General features: G+C 31.8%; 3 protein-coding genes across 3 annotated transcripts; 1 reads left to right on the top strand and 2 right to left on the bottom strand.

The window, feature by feature from the left end:
• Window positions 1-3,382: 3,382 nt before the first annotated feature.
• LOC132069471 (protein SPIRAL1-like 5) lies at window positions 3,383-5,124 on the bottom strand. The gene is made up of 2 exons (XM_059462814.1): window positions 4,772-5,124; window positions 3,383-3,794 (listed from the first exon to the last, which is right to left on the bottom strand). Exons 1-2 carry the CDS (start codon window positions 5,012-5,014, stop codon window positions 3,717-3,719), a joined length of 321 nt encoding a protein of 106 aa, XP_059318797.1. The 5' UTR covers window positions 5,015-5,124; the 3' UTR covers window positions 3,383-3,716.
• A 5,880-nt stretch (window positions 5,125-11,004) lies between these two features.
• Window positions 11,005-12,314, top strand: LOC132030577 (uncharacterized). Its single transcript, XM_059420272.1, has 2 exons — window positions 11,005-11,176; window positions 11,948-12,314. Exons 1-2 carry the CDS (start codon window positions 11,077-11,079, stop codon window positions 12,130-12,132), a joined length of 285 nt encoding a protein of 94 aa, XP_059276255.1. The 5' UTR covers window positions 11,005-11,076; the 3' UTR covers window positions 12,133-12,314.
• LOC132030576 (uncharacterized) lies at window positions 12,252-14,453 on the bottom strand. Its single transcript, XM_059420270.1, has 6 exons — window positions 13,842-14,453; window positions 13,500-13,614; window positions 13,099-13,180; window positions 12,952-13,003; window positions 12,690-12,744; window positions 12,252-12,430 (listed from the first exon to the last, which is right to left on the bottom strand). Exons 1-6 carry the CDS (start codon window positions 14,220-14,222, stop codon window positions 12,252-12,254), a joined length of 864 nt encoding a protein of 287 aa, XP_059276253.1. The 5' UTR covers window positions 14,223-14,453.
• Window positions 14,454-18,352: the final 3,899 nt, after the last annotated feature.

Raw genomic sequence — 18,352 nt, 5'->3', positions numbered from 1 at the left:
ATTAAAAAGAATTAAATAAAACACATTAAATAAGATAAGGAGATTGCTTTCATTATTTTATCAAATTTTCTCTCTCCAATCAAAATTAAAATATATTGTTACCTGATTTTCTCCATGCTCCCTTATTTCATTCACTTTTATCTCCTCATTCAAAATTAAGAGATATTGTTCTCTAATTTTCTTCAACTTTTATTCAAAAAGTCAATACTAATCGGTAGTTTTTATATACATCGTAAACATATATGTATAATTTTTATATGCAATATGTATAATCGTATAAATTTGTTATAATTTTTGTATATGAGATATGTATTAAAATTATGTGTATTTTGATTATGATAAAGTGCATATAAATTGTATAAAATTTAATCAAAGTATGTATAAATTTTGAGAAAATATGTATAATAAATTTGTAATTGATACAAACCAAATTCCATACAAAGTTCATACACTAGAAAATAAATTTGTGTAAATTTTTGTATAAATTCGTTATAATTTTTATGTATGAAATATGTATAAAAGTTGTATGTATATTTTGATTATGATAAAGTACATATAAATTGTATAAAATCTAATCAAAGTATGTATAGATTATGAGAAAGTATATATGTATATTAAGTTTTTTGATTGATACAAACCACATTCCATACCCATATAATTTTCAACATTTTTTAGATTAATTTATATCGAATTTATTCGCATTCCATACACACTATGCCACATATATCTAAAAAATGATAGTATATAGTAGATTCCATACACATTTCATACATATACTAGTTTTCAACATTTATACAGATTTCAAACACACAATGATCGCACATATCTCAAAATGATACAAATCAATTTTTATATACAACTAATACACATGTCAGTAATAAAAAAAAAATTGTAATATTAGTTTGAAAATTTATATTATGAGAGAAGATGAATTTTAGGTCTAGAAATGGTGTCTATCATAGAGGGAGGGAGAGAGAGAGAGAGAGAGAGAGAGAGAGAGAGAGAAGAATCTTTTAAAAAAGAAAAAGAAGTTGATTGGTAACTATCCTATAATTAAGTTTACATTTAAAATCAGATTCTTTTCCTTAAAAAATGCCCAAAATCGTGGGTATCTCATTAAGTCCAAATCTGGTATTCTATTTGGTATACTTTGTAATTTTGTTGGTATGTTTTATAAATAAGAAAAAGTATCTTTATGTTTTGCAATATAGAGTCTTAAGTAGTATTATTAAGTCATTTCCCCTTAGAAATATGTTTGGCCCATGTTTGGGCTTAATACCGCGATCTGCCCCTTCTGCCCAAACTACTCTCAGGCTCTAGCCCAGCAACCCATTCACTACCAAAAATATTAGAAAAAGTTCAAAAAGTCGCCACTAAAGTTTCAATAAAAAAAGATCAGATGTTTTGGTGGCGATTTCTAGTCGCCACTAAAGATTCGCTACAAAAAAAGTCAGACTTTTTAGTGACGACTAAAGTCAAAAAGTAGCCACTAAAGGTCGACGACAAAAATTCATATTGAACCTTCAAAAAATATCCCAAAACAGGTATAATATGTGTATACTTATACATAGATTGAGCCTTCAAGAAATATCCCAAAACATGTATAATATGTATATATTTATACGTTGATTGAGCTTTCAAGAAATATTCCAAAACATGTATAAAATATGTATGATATGTGTGTAATTAGTAAGTATACGTTGATTATACATTTATTAAACAGAAATTATACAACAATGATATATTTTCTAAACACATACTGTAGGGATACATATTCTATACAACAATGATATAGTTTCTATACATATGACAGATTTTTCTATACAACAACGATACAATTTTTATACATATGCTGAAATTAGTTGAAAAATGGCTACAAATGGAATTATTTTAAAAAGGTTAAAAAAAAGTCTTTTATGCTTCTTGGGCAATCCGGTTGTCAATAGTTTGGGTCGGATGATAATTTGTGTACTTTTCCCAACTATATATGCAAGTATGTGTTTAAATTCTGTGACATTTTAAGTGTTATAGATTTTACACCATAATCTTAATAACACGGTTGATATGATAACTTGAAAATAGAAAAGTAATCTGCTCCCACAAATTAAATTGACATGACGGTATATAATTTTTTTATATTGTCAGAATATATAACTTAAACACTGCAGATATTTGTAGAGTGTAAATGATGTTATGTTAGCACCTTTAAGAAACTGGACAAGTAGGGCACGAAGCAGCTTGTAAACCCACCCGTGTATGAAGGAGTGGACAATCTTGAACCTTAACCATGCAAATCTTATCTCTAATCAAATAATCACACATTATGCATAAGTCAACATCTGCTTGTGATTAATTTGCTTCACAAAAACGATGTGAATGCAGAAAATAATTAATTAACTACCATCAAATAACATATTCTACATGACAAAAATGGCAACGTCTACAGAGTGAGCCACTGAAAACAAGGCTTTAGTGATCATGTCAAATCCATTAATTATTGTTCTTTTGCAGGTGGAATTTGTAGTTCTTTCATGTGTGAGACATAAGAGATGATCACATAGGTTTCTTCAAGTGTTCTTCCCTATGTGTTAATTGATCAGGAAAAGGTCGGACCACATTGAGTACATAGTATTACCTTGCATATTGACATGAATCTTTCAATTCGTGACATTTTGATTGCTAGATTGTTGCGTGATAAACATATATATAAGAAGAAGACTGATTATTTGCACAACCACAACTTTTATATGTTATATATAAGGTCGAAATTATGTATATCTAGTAAACACTACAAGAAAAACTATATTTGGCAACAATTTTTTTTTTTTTTGTTGCCATAAACATATACATAAGAAAAAAAAAATTGTTCTTGTGAACTAATATTTGATGGGGAGGTTGCCAATATAGCTAGGGGCAAAAAAAAATTATTTGCCAACAATAAAACTAAGTTGTTGCCAAATATAAAAGATTTTGTTGCAATTTCTATACTTTCTTGTAGTGAAATGTCGAATCCGCTTAGCTTTTTCGTGTGCATTTACCTTTTTATATGTGAATCACATTCATAAAATCCGGGCTCTGCCACTAGTGACTAATGGAATAGGGCCGGTGGGGAAGGGAGGGAGTAGGGTTTGGTCCAAGCAAAGGAGAGCAATATCCCCATTAATAAGGAATCCAACTGCATGAAAGGCAGTGAAAACATTTTTTTATTGAGAGCTTGAGGGCATGAAACTAATCCATTCCTAAATGTGGCCAACAATAAAGGAGAAACAAAACACTGACACCATCAAAAACTATATTTTATGAGAAGAAAGAGAATAATATATTTGGAAAATATTTGGTCAAAGCTCTTCCAAGATCAAATTGGGCCATGACAAACTCAGAATAAAGAAAGCAAAGACCTCAATATATTTCAATATAAATAATTTATTTGGAGATCATTGTTATAATACATAATACTGAAAACCTTACAAACCCTAACCAAATCTTCATGATGATCTTCATCACTCACAAACCTGATCTCACACAACCACACACACTTAGATTAATTAACAGACTACTAATACTAGCACACAAATTAGAAATATTAAAATGACAAAAGGACAATAATTACTACGCCTCAGTTCCAAACAATAGAGAAAGTGCAAATTCCTGGGTAGTCCCTTATTCAAACCCTAAATTTCACCCAATATGCTTAGAAGTTAGATCATGAAGAAACTTCAAGACTTATCTCCAAACAAGTATCCCAAAGATGAATCTCCTCCTGGAACTGATTTCACCTTTGTCGATGGGCGATCCTTAACATTTTAAAAGACAATGAAAAAAAAAAAAAGTTAACAACTAGTATGAATGAATGAATGAACAAAAGAACGAAGAAAACAAAACCATGAAGAAAACCTTCTAATAACTTAGAAAACCAATTAAGTTTTTTATATTTTCAAGCTACAAATACATTGGGGTGAATGAAAGGAAAAAAGAAAGCTATATAACAAAACCTTCTTGAAAACCAAGAGCAACTACACCAACAAGTCGAATTCTCTAATTAAGCTAATAACTTTAGATCGATATTATATAAAATAAAAAGAAATGAAAATTACCAATTAAGTTTTTCTATATTTTCAAGCTATTGGTAAATACATCTGGTGAGAACTATGAGTAAATGAAAGGAAAAAAGAAAGCTATATGAACAAAACCTTCTTGAAAACCAAGAGCAACTACACAACCCATATGAATCTCAATCCCATTAACCTAATCTCTTAGATCAATATTATACAAAATAAAGAAATGAAAATTACCAATTAAGTTTTCTATATTTTCAAGCTATTGTAAATACATCATGAGAACTATGGGTTGAAAGGAAAAAAGAAAGCTATATGCCTCATATCAATATTACATAAAATTAAAATAAAAACAAAAATTTACTAGAAGTTCTCTATATGTTCTTGCTGTAGGTAAATGAATCTGAGAATGGAGAACAAAAGAAAGCTACATGAAGAAAACATTCTTGAAAACCAAGAGCACTACAACAAGTGTCTCAATTCCAATCCCACGCAAGCAACTGAGGTTGGCTATATGAGCTCTTATTGACCATGTCGCTCTGGTTGTTCTAATAATCTCATATCAATAATATATAAAATAAAAGTAAAAATAACTATTAGTAGAAGTTCTCTATATTTTCTAGCTGATTGGTAAATAAATATGAGAACTATGGACGAATGAAAGGGGGGAAAAAAGTTAAATGAACCAACGTTCTTGAACATAAAATCATACTCACAGTGATGAAAATTCCTGAATTTTGGCCCTGAGATTTTTGATAGGTAATTGAAGTAGTGTTCGAATTTTCTTTAGCATTTTCATTTTCATCATCAATACCATAAGGTGGTGCAAAAACAGTGGGACAAGGTGGAGGGTCATCAATCTTTTGTTGTTTTTTATCATCACCACCAAAGAGATAGCCTAAGGAGCTTTGTCCTCCACCAGAGCTCACACCTCTAGCTGAGTTTGGAGATTTCTCCATTAAAAATGTATTAAGGAAGAAAAGGGAATTAAGCTTGGCTAAACCTTGTGTTAATTTAATGACTTTGCTTAGGAATATAAATTAGCCCTTTTCTCCTTGAAAGTGTGTTTGCCGTTTTATATTGGTTAGTCTAAATGTAATTAGGTCCTTTTCATCAAAAGCAACAATAAGTAGATGAGAGTAAGTGAACAATCAAAAATAAAAATGAGGAAAAAAAAAGGTGAAATTTTAGTAGGGTTTGGATATGAATTTGTTGATATTTTAAACAAATAGTAGTAGTAAATTTAAATTGAGAAAATGTATTTGGGAGTAAAAGTTATGTTTGGACATGAAAATGCAAATTATGAAGTTTAATGAGTTAAATCTTGGGAAAACTTGAAAAATTTCCTTAGAAAACATGTTTTTTAATTTCAAAATTCCATATTTCAAGTTTGAAGTTGAGATAATAGATTAGTTTGATAAGAAAATACTTAATTGAGATAATATTCAAATATTATTTTAAATTTTTGAAACCAAATCTATGGACAAACAGCCGGTCCGGCTATGAGGCTGTAGAGAGCATAAAGGTATATGGGATGTGGTGGATGGATAAGATCTCTCTACCCTTAACGAGATATCTCGATTTTCAGCACTGGAAAGAATTGATAGGGAGCACTTTTATTTTAATAAATTTTACACAATGTAAAACTTAATTGATCGAATCAGTATATACCCGATATACTAGATATTTTAACAGCAATGTGTTAATTGAAGAACAGTATCGCGAAGCTGTACATCCCTAATGCTGACAACAAAAATGCAATACTTTTGACGTGTAACATAAATTAATATGTAATAATGAATTTAATACTAAAAATCTTAAAGATTGAATTTATAAAGTTTAAATCCTGGATCTGTCTTGGGACAGACGTAAAGAGAATGTAAAGAAATGTAGAAATACATGGAATATCCTTACTTGTGATAAATGTTAGACCTCTGGTGACGGAGCTAAGTTCTTTCATACTCAACCATGTTTTTCTCTAATTGCTTGGTCAATGCTACCAGTCAATTTTGCTTGAACAGATATCCTAGGAGTACACTCTAGGACCCAGGTATAGATTAGAGTCATTAGACCAATTCAATTTACCTACAACATAATTTTGTTCTTTCGTTGACTAGAGACAGGAAAAATAACAAGTACTAGTACTATATAAAGTATTAAAATCTGAATTCTTCAATTAGCTGTAGGCCAAGGAGAATGAATGAAATAATGATCATGGCAGGAAAAGAAATTGAAAGGCTTAATGCATATGAAGCCCCCTCAACTTGTCCTTTTTTTTATTTTAGCATCTCAACTAAGTGTTATTCCTATTGAACCTCTGAACTCGTCCTCAAGTGTGTCTATCAAACACAATCTGACTTACATAGTATTCTATCTTCAATGTAGCAATATACTAATATATATTCTAATTTAATTATGTCATTTTTTTAGCTAAGATTAGCAGCAATTGAGAAGGGAAAAAAGAGTAAGCTCTTAATGAAGCTGGCAGTAAAAGAGCAAAACCATAAAAAACCGACGCATCCATGACCTAAAGAATAGCTTACCACACGTCTAAAATATTACTTTACCTTCGTTACCACAATTTATTTTTTGCTTCTAATAAAAATCAGATTTAGAGGGTTTGATAGACAGCGAGAACGAGTTTAGGCGTTGATAGGAGCAATGACTTAGTTGAGGCTTAAAATGAAAAAAAGAGACAAGTTTAGGGGACTGCATATGCATTAAGCCAAATTGAAATGAATAAAATAATAATCATGACAGAAAAAGAAATTGAAAATGGTCTTAGCTAGCATCATTCTATTTTGGGAACATGTTAATGTAAATTAAAGTGCAAACTATGATCCAGCTATTGTCAATCAACTTTAATGGGTGATGGGTTAACACTTTAGAGCTTAAAAGAAGTTCATTAATGGTGTTAAATCAAGATAAGAAATTACTTTAAGTAAATAAAAAGGTGATTAGTTATAGACTTGATTGCCAACAAATAGCAAATGGACCCAAAGAGTGAATCATACTATTTTTGAAAATGGGAAAACAAAAAAGGTAAACCTAAAAGAACTAGTTTTGCTTATTAAGGGAGTGTTCGGTAGGAAGGGTATTTGTAGGGCAAAGCCATTGATTTGAGTCATCATCCTCTAGTCTAGCTTGGCCCAGTGATTGGTAATGTAACATCACTATCAGAAAATTACGACGTAACTTCAAAATTTGACTCGTTGGTATCGTCGGTAAGAGATTTTCGATGAAAAATACATTGGAAACGCGCAACCGACGAGCTAAATTCTAACGGATTTCATTGAGAATTATCAATTTTCTAGTAGTGAATATTTTAACAATAAATCAAGAATATTTTGATCCCAGTTTGTTCAAGTCCATTATATGAGTTTTACATATTCCCTGCGTGTGCATCACGTGCAAAAGTGGTGTGTATTAAATATAATTTGAAGAAGAAAAAAAACAGTGTGTAAAAACTTTTCCGTTAAAATGGGGGTCTGTCAAAGAAATTTCGATACAAGTCTCAGGGGCAAATTATATGAAGCCTTATCTTTTTAAACAAATTATTTGTTCTTTGAAACTGAAATTCTCTAAATCTTGTATTTATCATGGCATAAACAGATGTGTCTTTTACAAGAATAAAAATAACTCCTAACAAATTAACCTGATACAATATAGGTATTAACAAAAACTAGTACTTAAAAGTTAAGCTCAATTATGTTGGGTAACCTGTTGTACTTTATTCTTAGCCAACTATGTAATGTCGAGAAATTCTAGACCGGTTGATATTTACATGATTTGTGGTGGTCTACCTCGGCCCTTTAAATATCTTCAATCATCTTATTATCGCATGCATGACACATGGAGCAATACGCATGATGTTTATATGATCTATCCTGTAGGCCAAATACATAGATAGCCTATAGAACACTTGTCCCAATTTTTTATTTAGGTCAACACACTTGTCGCAATTTTTCCTTTAGGCCAAATACATAGATAGCCTATAGAACACTTGTCACAGTTTTTCCTTTAGGCCAATTACATAGATAGCCTATTGAACACTTGTCCCAATTCTTCCTTTAGGCCAATACACTTGTTCCAATTTTTCCTTTAGGCCAATGCATAGATAGCCTATTGAACGCTAGTCCCAATTTTTCCTTTAGGCCAATAAATAGATAGGTACAGTTTGAGCATAATTTTAGGATTCAATAAATCATATTTTTAAATGAAAATTTGGGACAAATTTAAGGGGCTATCTATGTATTGCCCCTATCTTATACAGTATGCTAGCTACTCGGCACTCGCACATATTGTTGGTGTAACTATTCCTAATCTTGTACTAATATTAATTTGTGAACCGCATTTGACCTAGCATTTTATTTCTAGAACATTTATCTTAAAATGTCGATATGTTGGCCATGGAGGGCTAACATTCATTCTCGTATTAGATTAATTATTAGTCTCATTGTAAGGGGTTGTTTGGTTGGAAACAAGTTATCCTAGGATAACTTATTTTGGGATTAGTTATCCCCGGGATTAGTTATTCCATCCTCCCACAGGGATAAAATAACACTACAATCCCGGAATTTAGTTATACCACCATTTTATCTCAACCCAATGTGGAAAAAATTCATCTCAAATATAATCCCAAAGTTATTTATCCTTCTCACTTGTTTTCATCGCTGTATTAAATATCTTTCTTCCCATCTCTAGTGTCCCATATATTGCACTCCCCTATTTCACCCTTCTCGTGTTAATTATATGTGCTACATCTCCATTTATCGTGCAACTCTTCTAAATTATATGTTGAGCTCACATATTTGAAATGCATATATTAAGGTACTATAACACCACTAAATCTTGTAGGAACATTAGTCACTTTTGGTTAGTAGTGTCATCAATTGTGATCAGTGAGGAGTATCTAATTTGTGGGCTTTCTATAGTTGAATAGCTGTTTACAAATGTGATGCCTATGGCCCTCTAAAGACATCTAACACTGTGGATATAAAATGTGATGCCTATGGCCCTCTAAAGACATCTAACACTGTGGATATAGAGGATAGCATAACCTAATTTACTAGCTGTACCCCATATTCCCATAGTGGAGACAACAAATTAATCTCAGTGATTTGCTAAATAACGTCTAGCATTAGTTAATTTTAAGCAGGATTCAAGTCAGGGGCGGCATGTTTAAAATTTGAATTTTATGAGTTCCTTAACGATTTTAAGCTAATACATACAGTAATAATTGAGCTCACTATCAGATGTTTAATTACAGTTATTTAGTAGATTTTTTAATCACATGGAGAATTGTATTAAGTTCACGTAAATTCGTAAACGATAGTACTCTAGATCCTCTACTGATTTAAATACTAGACAATCACACCCCATTTGGGCGTAGTGGGTTCCAATTGTTCAGTTTTGTGTTTTATGAGTTGTAATCTACTAATTAAGTTGTTAGGTTTCAAGTTTTGTAACTTTTGTTAGGTGAGGGATGTACGGAACTTCTTTAAACTTAATGTGATGTTGAATTTGATCTCTTCTCCTTAGCTATAGACCTTTCAAATGAGCTATATTTATATATTGCCTTTTCCTTTCTTTTGTTTCCTTTAGTTGTTCTTGTATCTATCATAACAGAAAAAGTTTAAAATTTTCACTTGATAGTTTTGATTTTTATGATTCTTAGCACTAAATTATTATACTTTTAAAATAATTAATTCATATTTAATACTTGTTGAAATTTTTGTAAGCTTTTACATAAAAATTTATATTTCACATCGAAAATATTCAGTTCAGATAAATCCAATGTCGAACCCCTAGGTCGTAACACAGGCTATGCAAACTTTGCACGATAGATTTGAGTTTAAAGCAAAAAGAATCTTGCTAGGAAACAAAAATGAATTTAAAATCTAGAATCGATTTTGAATAAGTATGATCCTATTATATGCATTTGCATTAAATCTTTTATGTATACTTAATTCAAGCTAAAAAATAATAAGTTCAATTGGGTGAAATAGAAGTTAAGGCAATCAGGTTTTTTAGTTTTTACAATCTTGCTACACTTCATTATTTAACATAAGATGACAGAAGTGAACACATTTATTATAATGGCTTTGTTTGGTTGAGGTTGAAACTGATAAGTTAATTTTTTTTTTTTTTGGCTTAGATAAGAAATAACAGAACACATTTATTATAATGTCATGTAAGGAAACGAACGACATAACTAGCCCAACCATCATCAAATGGCGTGTTAGCAAATGTCAAAGTGACGGGTCATTAGCACAAATGTCCCTATTTCGGGTGGTCTTTAATTTTTGTCCTTCAACATTTTTGGCGCGGCATAATTTGAATTTCGCTTAGCATATTTTACATTTAACTTCTACATATATATCATAACTTCCACACAAATGATGCCGGACAAGACAAAACTTCCAACACTAAACATAATCCGAAAAGTACTACAAAACTTATGTTGCATAACTTAATTCCTACATAATCTCTGCCGAGCGAGGCAAAAGTTCAGTTTTCGAAGATAAAAATGTTACAGAAATCACCCCTTGCAAAGATGGCGTGGATATTTTTATTAAATAAGTAGCAGGAAAAAAAATTAAAGACCACACAGATATGAGGGCCAAAAATTAAAGACTACTGCGTTTGAACGACAATCCGTACTAAAACTTGAAAACGTAACTAGCCCAACCATCATCAAATAGGCCTTGTTACCAAATGTCAAGTGACTATATGGGCCCAAGTATGGCCCATATAGAGACCCATTATAAACAGGCCATACCCAAACAACCACTTTTAGGCCCATCTGAACTTTCAAGAACATTCGCCAACTCATTTTTGTTCCACCAATATCCGACCACCTTTGAACTGCTGATAATTCTCTATTCTAATAAGACAAAAAATCAGTTTTTTACAAAACAAAATTAAGACTTTCTAGTACGTTTCTTCAATTTCATCAATCTTTTAATCATGGGTTTTCTTCCAAAATTCAAAATTATGTTTATTTTCACACTTTCTTTTCATGATTTGCAGGACTGACTTTGGTGAAATGATTCGAACTGAAACTTTAGTTCCTGCCATAACCAAATTCAGAACCATGTTTCCATATGGAGGAAGAATGGGTAATTTCAAACTTGTTCAATTTTATGCTTCTTCTTTTTTACTTCATATAAACTATGAGCTTATTCAGGATTTTCATTCAGGTGTTTGAAAAAAACAATAAAAGCGAAATATAAAAATAATATTGTCGATGAGAATCGAAATTAGGACGTTAGAGATAATTTTAAACACCCTGGATAGGTTGAGCTAACTTTTTACATCTGTTCAGTTTTTTCAAAAGTTAATAATATACCCATATATATACTGTAATTTTTTGCTGAGGGTGTTCGGCCGGACACCCTTGGTACCCTCTAAATCCGCCTCTGGATATAAGAACACTGATTAGATAAATTTTATGTACTCAAAGGTTGATCTTGAAGGATTTTTTGTTTTTTAAGATAAAAATGTATGCTTTGGAACTACATAACAAATGCTCTCTCCGTTTTATGCAGATGTTAGTCAAGTTTATATGTTAATTGGACTTGTATCATAGAAAACTTAGTTTGATAGAAGAGAAAGATAACTCGTCAAAGTTTAAAATGTGAACATTTAAATGAATTTGAATTCTTGAAAGTTATCCAAGTCGTATAAAATAATATATTATCAATGGAATAGGATAAGAGAATTTTTTATTCGGAAACAGAAAGAGTTTCATATAAATTCGCATGATGATTGCATTGTTATTACAAGTGTACAAGAAAATTTTAGTTGAAGAATAAGTTATTTGACTGCTTAATTTGCTGTTATATTCATTTTGACTATGAATAACTGAATAATGGCAAACTATGATACAGTTGGAACAATGACACCTAAGAAGCTAGCAAATGATGATGCTGGAGAAGCCCGGATAAATGCGGAGGAGAACATTGGACCCCTTGTTGCTTTTAGCAGGCCACCTCCAATCCCTCCTTTTCTTGGACCTCTAGTTGCTCTTTCATTGCTTCAATCATGGTCGAAACGAGATAGCAACGATGATTGAACTAACAAAATTTTGAAGGTTTTACTGTGCTTGTTATGAATGTATGAAGGCTGTCTTGTCTGCTACCTTTTCTATATGTAGATAAAAGTAAAGCCTTCAAAATGTTCTGTGTACATGTTCTACTTGTGGAGCTTATCTACAATGAAAAGGAATATCGTGTAGATAAGTGTAACAATTGTGACTATGATTCTCCATAACTTGTGGTACCAGGCAAAAAATGGACCTATGCTGGCCCAGATAGGAATGATAAGTATATTGTATATACTTAGTAACAGTTTGGGACTCATCGCGAGGAACCCTGCATAGGAAATCATTTTAGGGCTTTTAACATATTTAATTAATTATGGCCGCTGGCCAATATACTAAAAATATACATTAGTTATGTATAAAATATGTATATTTTTTGTATATTATATATAATATACAAAAAATATACATTTTCTGGCTATCATTTTGGTGGGCGGCTAGAGTGTGTAAAAATCCCTTTATTTTGCCTTGTTGAGAAATATCCGTTCTTTTGTTGGTGAGAATATAAAGAGCATAAGAAATCAACATACATTCAGCAGTCTCAGGGAAAGCATCACATACTGAAATGACCTTCTGGAACACTTCCTGTATTTTGTCAAGACAGGAACTCCGCGTGCATTAATGAAATAGAAACTGAACAAGAATCAAGAATTGCAGTTGCGACTTGCCAATATCAGGAATAAAGAGTGAACGTCTTGTTGATGCATTTTTTTTTATTTTTTTTCTTGTTGATGAATTAGCTTGTCTATTTTGCGCTTTTCTAAATTAGTAGATTGGTACTGGTATACATACCAAAGCTAAGCTTCCTGGTTTGATTGGTGATTCAGCGATTACTTGAGCTTTCCTACACAAATTTCCATTTCCGGAGAATTTAATGCTTGGGCTGACAAAATAAATTGGGTTAAAGTTAACATGGTTTCAGAAAAAATTGAAATTTACCTTATGACTAGTTCTTCTCCATCTCTTGATAATTCGTAGCAGCTGCAGCCTCTAGTGAAAGGAAGCTGTTTCTTGTTCCACTCTGCATTTACCAAAATATGCTTTCTCATGTTCCAATATTTACATTTTCATTATATTTGAGAAATAAGTGATTTGGCACCCAAGGATGTGGCCTAGTGGTCAATGAAGGCGGTTCAGAGTTCAAATCTCAGTCGAGACAAAAAAACACTAGGTGATTTCTTTCCATTTATTCTAGCCTTTGTGGATAGAGCTATTTGGTACCTGACTACATGTTCCTGGGGGGAGGTGTCAGGTATGCCGTGGAATTAGTGAAGGTGCACGCAAGCTGGCTCGAACACCACCGACACCGCGGTTTTAAAAAAATGGTGATTTGTCCTTACCTAAATGCCAGTTTACCACAGTTGTAAGATCAACTCCCTCATAAATGTGTTCAATGCAGAACTCTGTGTTCTTCCCCATACATGTTGTTAGTTGCTCCAGAAATTTCAAAGCCTCCTGCATCAATTTGCAAACATAACCACTAGGATATATTAGGGAACCCTTAGTGTTAGATAATCCTTAAGTACGGAGCGTTGAAATATTATGGATCAAAACAGAGCATTTATGATATACAGTTGATCCCAACTAGCTTGGGATTGACGTGTAGTAGTTGTTATCGAGCTCAAAAAGTTGGACAAAAGAAAAGTACAATTCATATTTCTGTGAGAAATAAGAGAGGTAACCTTTCTCCCTCGGAAAGGTCGAGTGTAGGAGAAATCATCAAAGAAACAATCTTTATCTATGAGCAATGCTAGTTGGTTCATGTCCTTGTTGTTGATACTAGTATAGAACTTCGTGATCGTGTCGGATGGAGAAAATGTACCCATATCCGTGCCATTTTGAGGATTTAACATCGAATATGTGACCAAACAGTTAGGTTTGCTCTTGATGCCTCGTATTTGAAGTTTTCGTTGTGATACTTTCATAACAGATTCATGGTTCGTCTTTAATGGAGGGACATGACGGCTATGCCTAAACTCCGGTTTGGACCATAAACTATGCTGGAGAAGTTGTCCTGAATTTGCCATTTTAATGTATGTAGCAGCACTATAGAAGCTATTCATTATCTATTTATGGACCCATGATTGAGAAAAGCATAAAAACTTTGGTTTAAAACTTTGGCATTGAGGAAAGGACCTATTCCTTTCCTAAAACTGTTGCTTTAATGTCTCTGCCTTGAGTTGTACTTCAGGTATCCACTTAGTACAGAGCCAAATTTAGCAATCTTCAAGATGGTTTTATGACAATGCACAAGATAACATGAGATTTTTCACTTTCCTGGTTTTTATCATTTTATGACAATGCATAATATGCATTTTAATTATTTTTTTGAAAAGCTGGATGACAGAAGAACCAAAAAATATTTTGTTGTCGTGTGGGTTAAAAAATAAATAAAATGAAAAAGAATTTAAGAGGAGTGAATATTTAGTTACATACTTTACTCTTAATATTTGAACCTCGCTTTCTGCGTGAAAATTGTTCTAGACATGTAAATTTGTCACAATATGGGGAGAAAAAGATTTCTAAATACAATAAATCAACGAAAATGATGCTACAAAACTCTAAAAAACCTTGAGGTCACTAGACTTTGACTTGTAAATCTCTTGCAAGATGGGGAGGAAAAGATGTCTAAATACAAGAAATTAGCTAAATTGACACCACGCTAAACTCTCTAAAACTTCCGAGGTAACTCGACTCTTGACTTGTCAATCTATTACCAAGATGAGGAAGGAAGGATGTCTAAATACAAGAAATAATGAAATTGACACTATACAAAACCCTCTAAAGCCGTTGAAGTCACTAGACTCTGACTGATCAATCTCCTGTCATTATTATATCGTGCATATGAGGGTTATTTATGCTTTCCATACATGACCATCCTCAGCTCTTCATCAAGACTATGATTTGCGGGTGGAATTTGAACGTCGAGTGGCGGCCATGGTGATCATGGCGGCCATCGACTGCAACATCATGGCAGCTATCCTCATTTTAACCTGCCCTCTCTTGGGAAGTGGCCTTTGCCCTTTGATATTCTTGTCAAATAACATAGGAGTGGCTGCTACATCATTTATTCTAGTGGCCATCTTGCTGGAAGCTTTCTTTGATAAGAAATTAAACAAGATGATTGTTAGTGTTTTGACAAGCCAATTGCATGAACTATGACTATATATAAAGCACTAACATTGCTTGCTAATTCAAGAAACAGCGCCTCTTTCTATGTAGCTACGATAATAGGGCTGTTTTGATGACAAACGGACAAGTTATTAGCAACCTCTAGCAGTAGGTTCATCACTAGGTAAGTCAGTAGGGAGGCAATGACAGCTAATTTTTTCTTGACCAAAAATAGTCCCTATGTGGATAGTGTTTATTATCAAATCATTAGTTGACTATATATGAAGTTAAATAAAGCCGTGCAATTCACATTTGTTAACCAACTAGTTAATTAAGTATACAAAATTTGGCTACTAATCACTTATTAAATACAATAGAGTAGATTGTTAGCTAATGAAGGTTAAGATTAGGATGAATTGGTCATGGCTTGCTTGTTAGGTTTTATGTGCTTTCTTTTTCTATGATCCACAGAGACATGATCCAAAGTTTTATGCCCATTAAAATATATTTTTTCTAAGTTGTCTTTTGCGTGCTATTCCTTATACTTTAAAAGAAAGAAAAACCATTTGAATTCATTATGAAACTTGAGTTGTTTCGAATTCTCGTATACGGTTTGACTATTTTTTAATGATAGCCTACTGTAACCCTCCTATTTATGCTTTTTTTTCGGAAGGCCGTGTTCTATGAAGCTCACATAGACGGGGATTGTGCGAACAATTCCTACAGTGACTGGCCGGTGCATTGGCCTTACCGCAAGAAGTGTGAGAGTGATATATCTTTGTGATACGCTCGGCCACTACTAAAAAATACTATTTTCTCATTGAAAAATGTTCAGTGGCTATTCTCACTGAATGTCGATAGGAAAAATCCTAAATAGTAGTGTTTTTACACGGAATAAATAGGAAGTTTTCCAGCGTTTCAATGGAAACCTGCTTAGTGAGTTGGTTCAGTAAAAATGAGGTGGGAAAATCATAGTTTATAATATAAATTTCTCACTGAATGTATGTGGGAAAAACTTTTATTTCTTGTAATTGGCGTAGCATTTTTTTAGGAAGTTGGTGTAACTTAAAAAGAATCATTCTTTATAAATCAAGCAGCATCGGTGGATTGTGCTTTTTTTTTTTTTTTTTTCCCATCTTTTGAACTTGTAGGATAGCGTGAACAGCTAGATAATTGAAATATTTATGTACCTTGGTAAGTAGCAGGAAGCAGTTAAAATGAGTGAGAACCTGTAAAACAAGAGGCTGGTTTCTGGTTCTAGCCTTCCAGGGTTGGTAAAGTGGATAAGGAAATACTTCAATAATCATTCATTAAAAGAAGCACAACCATAAAAGATAAGTCTTTCCACAAATACTAAAAAGAATTGCTTGCCAGTAGGTACTGCTTTTGGCGAACGAAAATTGAATAATGGTGAAGTGCATTGAGAGAGAGTGTCTTTCCACTGACATAATAGAAAGAATTACTACAACTTGCGTGTCTTTCCACTGACATAATAGAAAGAATTACTACAACTTGCGTTATTGCATTTGGGTGAAAATTGGATAAATGTCAAGTGCATTAAGAATTTCTATTTTTTTTTTTTTGGGTGCTGCTATTTGGCACAACTCAAAATGACACAACTTGGCACAACCCTATTAAAAAGTCCTAATTACCCTTAATGAAGATTTGGCTCCAATAAGTGGTATTTCTCTCCAAATTTTTTTCCTTCAAGACAAAGCAATTATTACAAATAATATGCTTAAGCTTTTCATTCTTCCAATACCTAGAACCCATAAATTTATCTCCCTCTAATATTTTTATATAATTTATACATATATAGCATGGACCTAGAAAGTTTTTTTGGTAGGCTTCTTAGTTGACATTTGTTTTTGTTTGTTGTTTTAAGACTCTTTTGTTTTACGTTTCTTTTTGTTTGGTTTCCTAATAAAATATCCACTAAGTCTACTTAGTGGTTTGTTTAAAAAAAATTATACATACACCTAATTTAGTTATTTGGTCAACCTATATATACGGTCTATCAATACAAACTACAAGTTAATGTACCCTATAAATATCTTTTAAACAATATTAAAAAAATGTCCTAAATTACATACAAAAATTGTCTAATTTTTTGACGAAATTGCATTTATTTTATATAAAAAAATGATTGAATTGAATCAAAATTTAGTAAAAATATTTACTCAATCCTATATAATATTTAGCTAAATTGAAGTAATTCAACATTTCAATTACAGTCAATCATAGTGTTGATTGCTTGTTTCATCCAGTTTTTGTCTTTTTTTAAAAAAAATTGATTGAATTAAATTAAAACTTGCTAATTGTTCCTCAACTATATCTAATACTTATCTAAATTCTTGCTAGAATAAATCTTTAATTCAAAGTCAACAATAGTGTGACTACTTGTTAAACCCGCTATTTTAAAAAAAAAAAAAAAAAATTGATTGAAGTAAATCGAAATTTGCTAATTGTTATTCAATTCTATCTAATACTTAGCTAAATTGAGATAATTCAATGTTTCAATTAAAGTCAACTCATTGTTGACTAATTGTTACATTCACTATTTTTTTTTGCTTTCTTAAATTAATTTAATTAAATCGGCACTTGCAAAATATTTATTCGATCCAATCCTATCTAATGCTCAACAAATTGAGATAATTCAATGTTTTAATTAAAGCCAATCACAATGTCAACTACTTGTTACATTCATTATTTTTCTTAAAAAGTTGATTTAATTAAATTAAAAGCCGATAACTATTACTCAATCATATCTAATACTTAGCTAATTTGAGATAATTTAATATTTCAATTAGAGCCAACCATAATGTTGACCGCTTGTTACATCCTTTTTAAAAAAACAATGATGGAATTAAATCAAAACATGCTAATTGGTACTCAAATTTATCTAACTCTTAGAAAAACTAAGATAATTCAACATTTCAATTAAAGTCAATCATAGTGTTTGACTACTTGTTATATCCACTTATTTTATAAAAAAAAATGATTGAATTGAATCAACACTTGGGAAAAAATTTATTAATAATGGTTGATGCTTAGCTAAATTGAGAAAATTCAACTTCAATCA

The sequence above is a fragment of the Lycium ferocissimum genome, chromosome 9 (genome assembly GCF_029784015.1).
Source record: "Lycium ferocissimum isolate CSIRO_LF1 chromosome 9, AGI_CSIRO_Lferr_CH_V1, whole genome shotgun sequence".
In the NCBI taxonomy this organism is placed as follows: Eukaryota; Viridiplantae; Streptophyta; class Magnoliopsida; order Solanales; family Solanaceae; genus Lycium; species Lycium ferocissimum.
The sequence above is the reverse complement of the archived record's forward strand: the minus strand, read 5'-3'. Positions and strand labels throughout refer to the sequence as shown.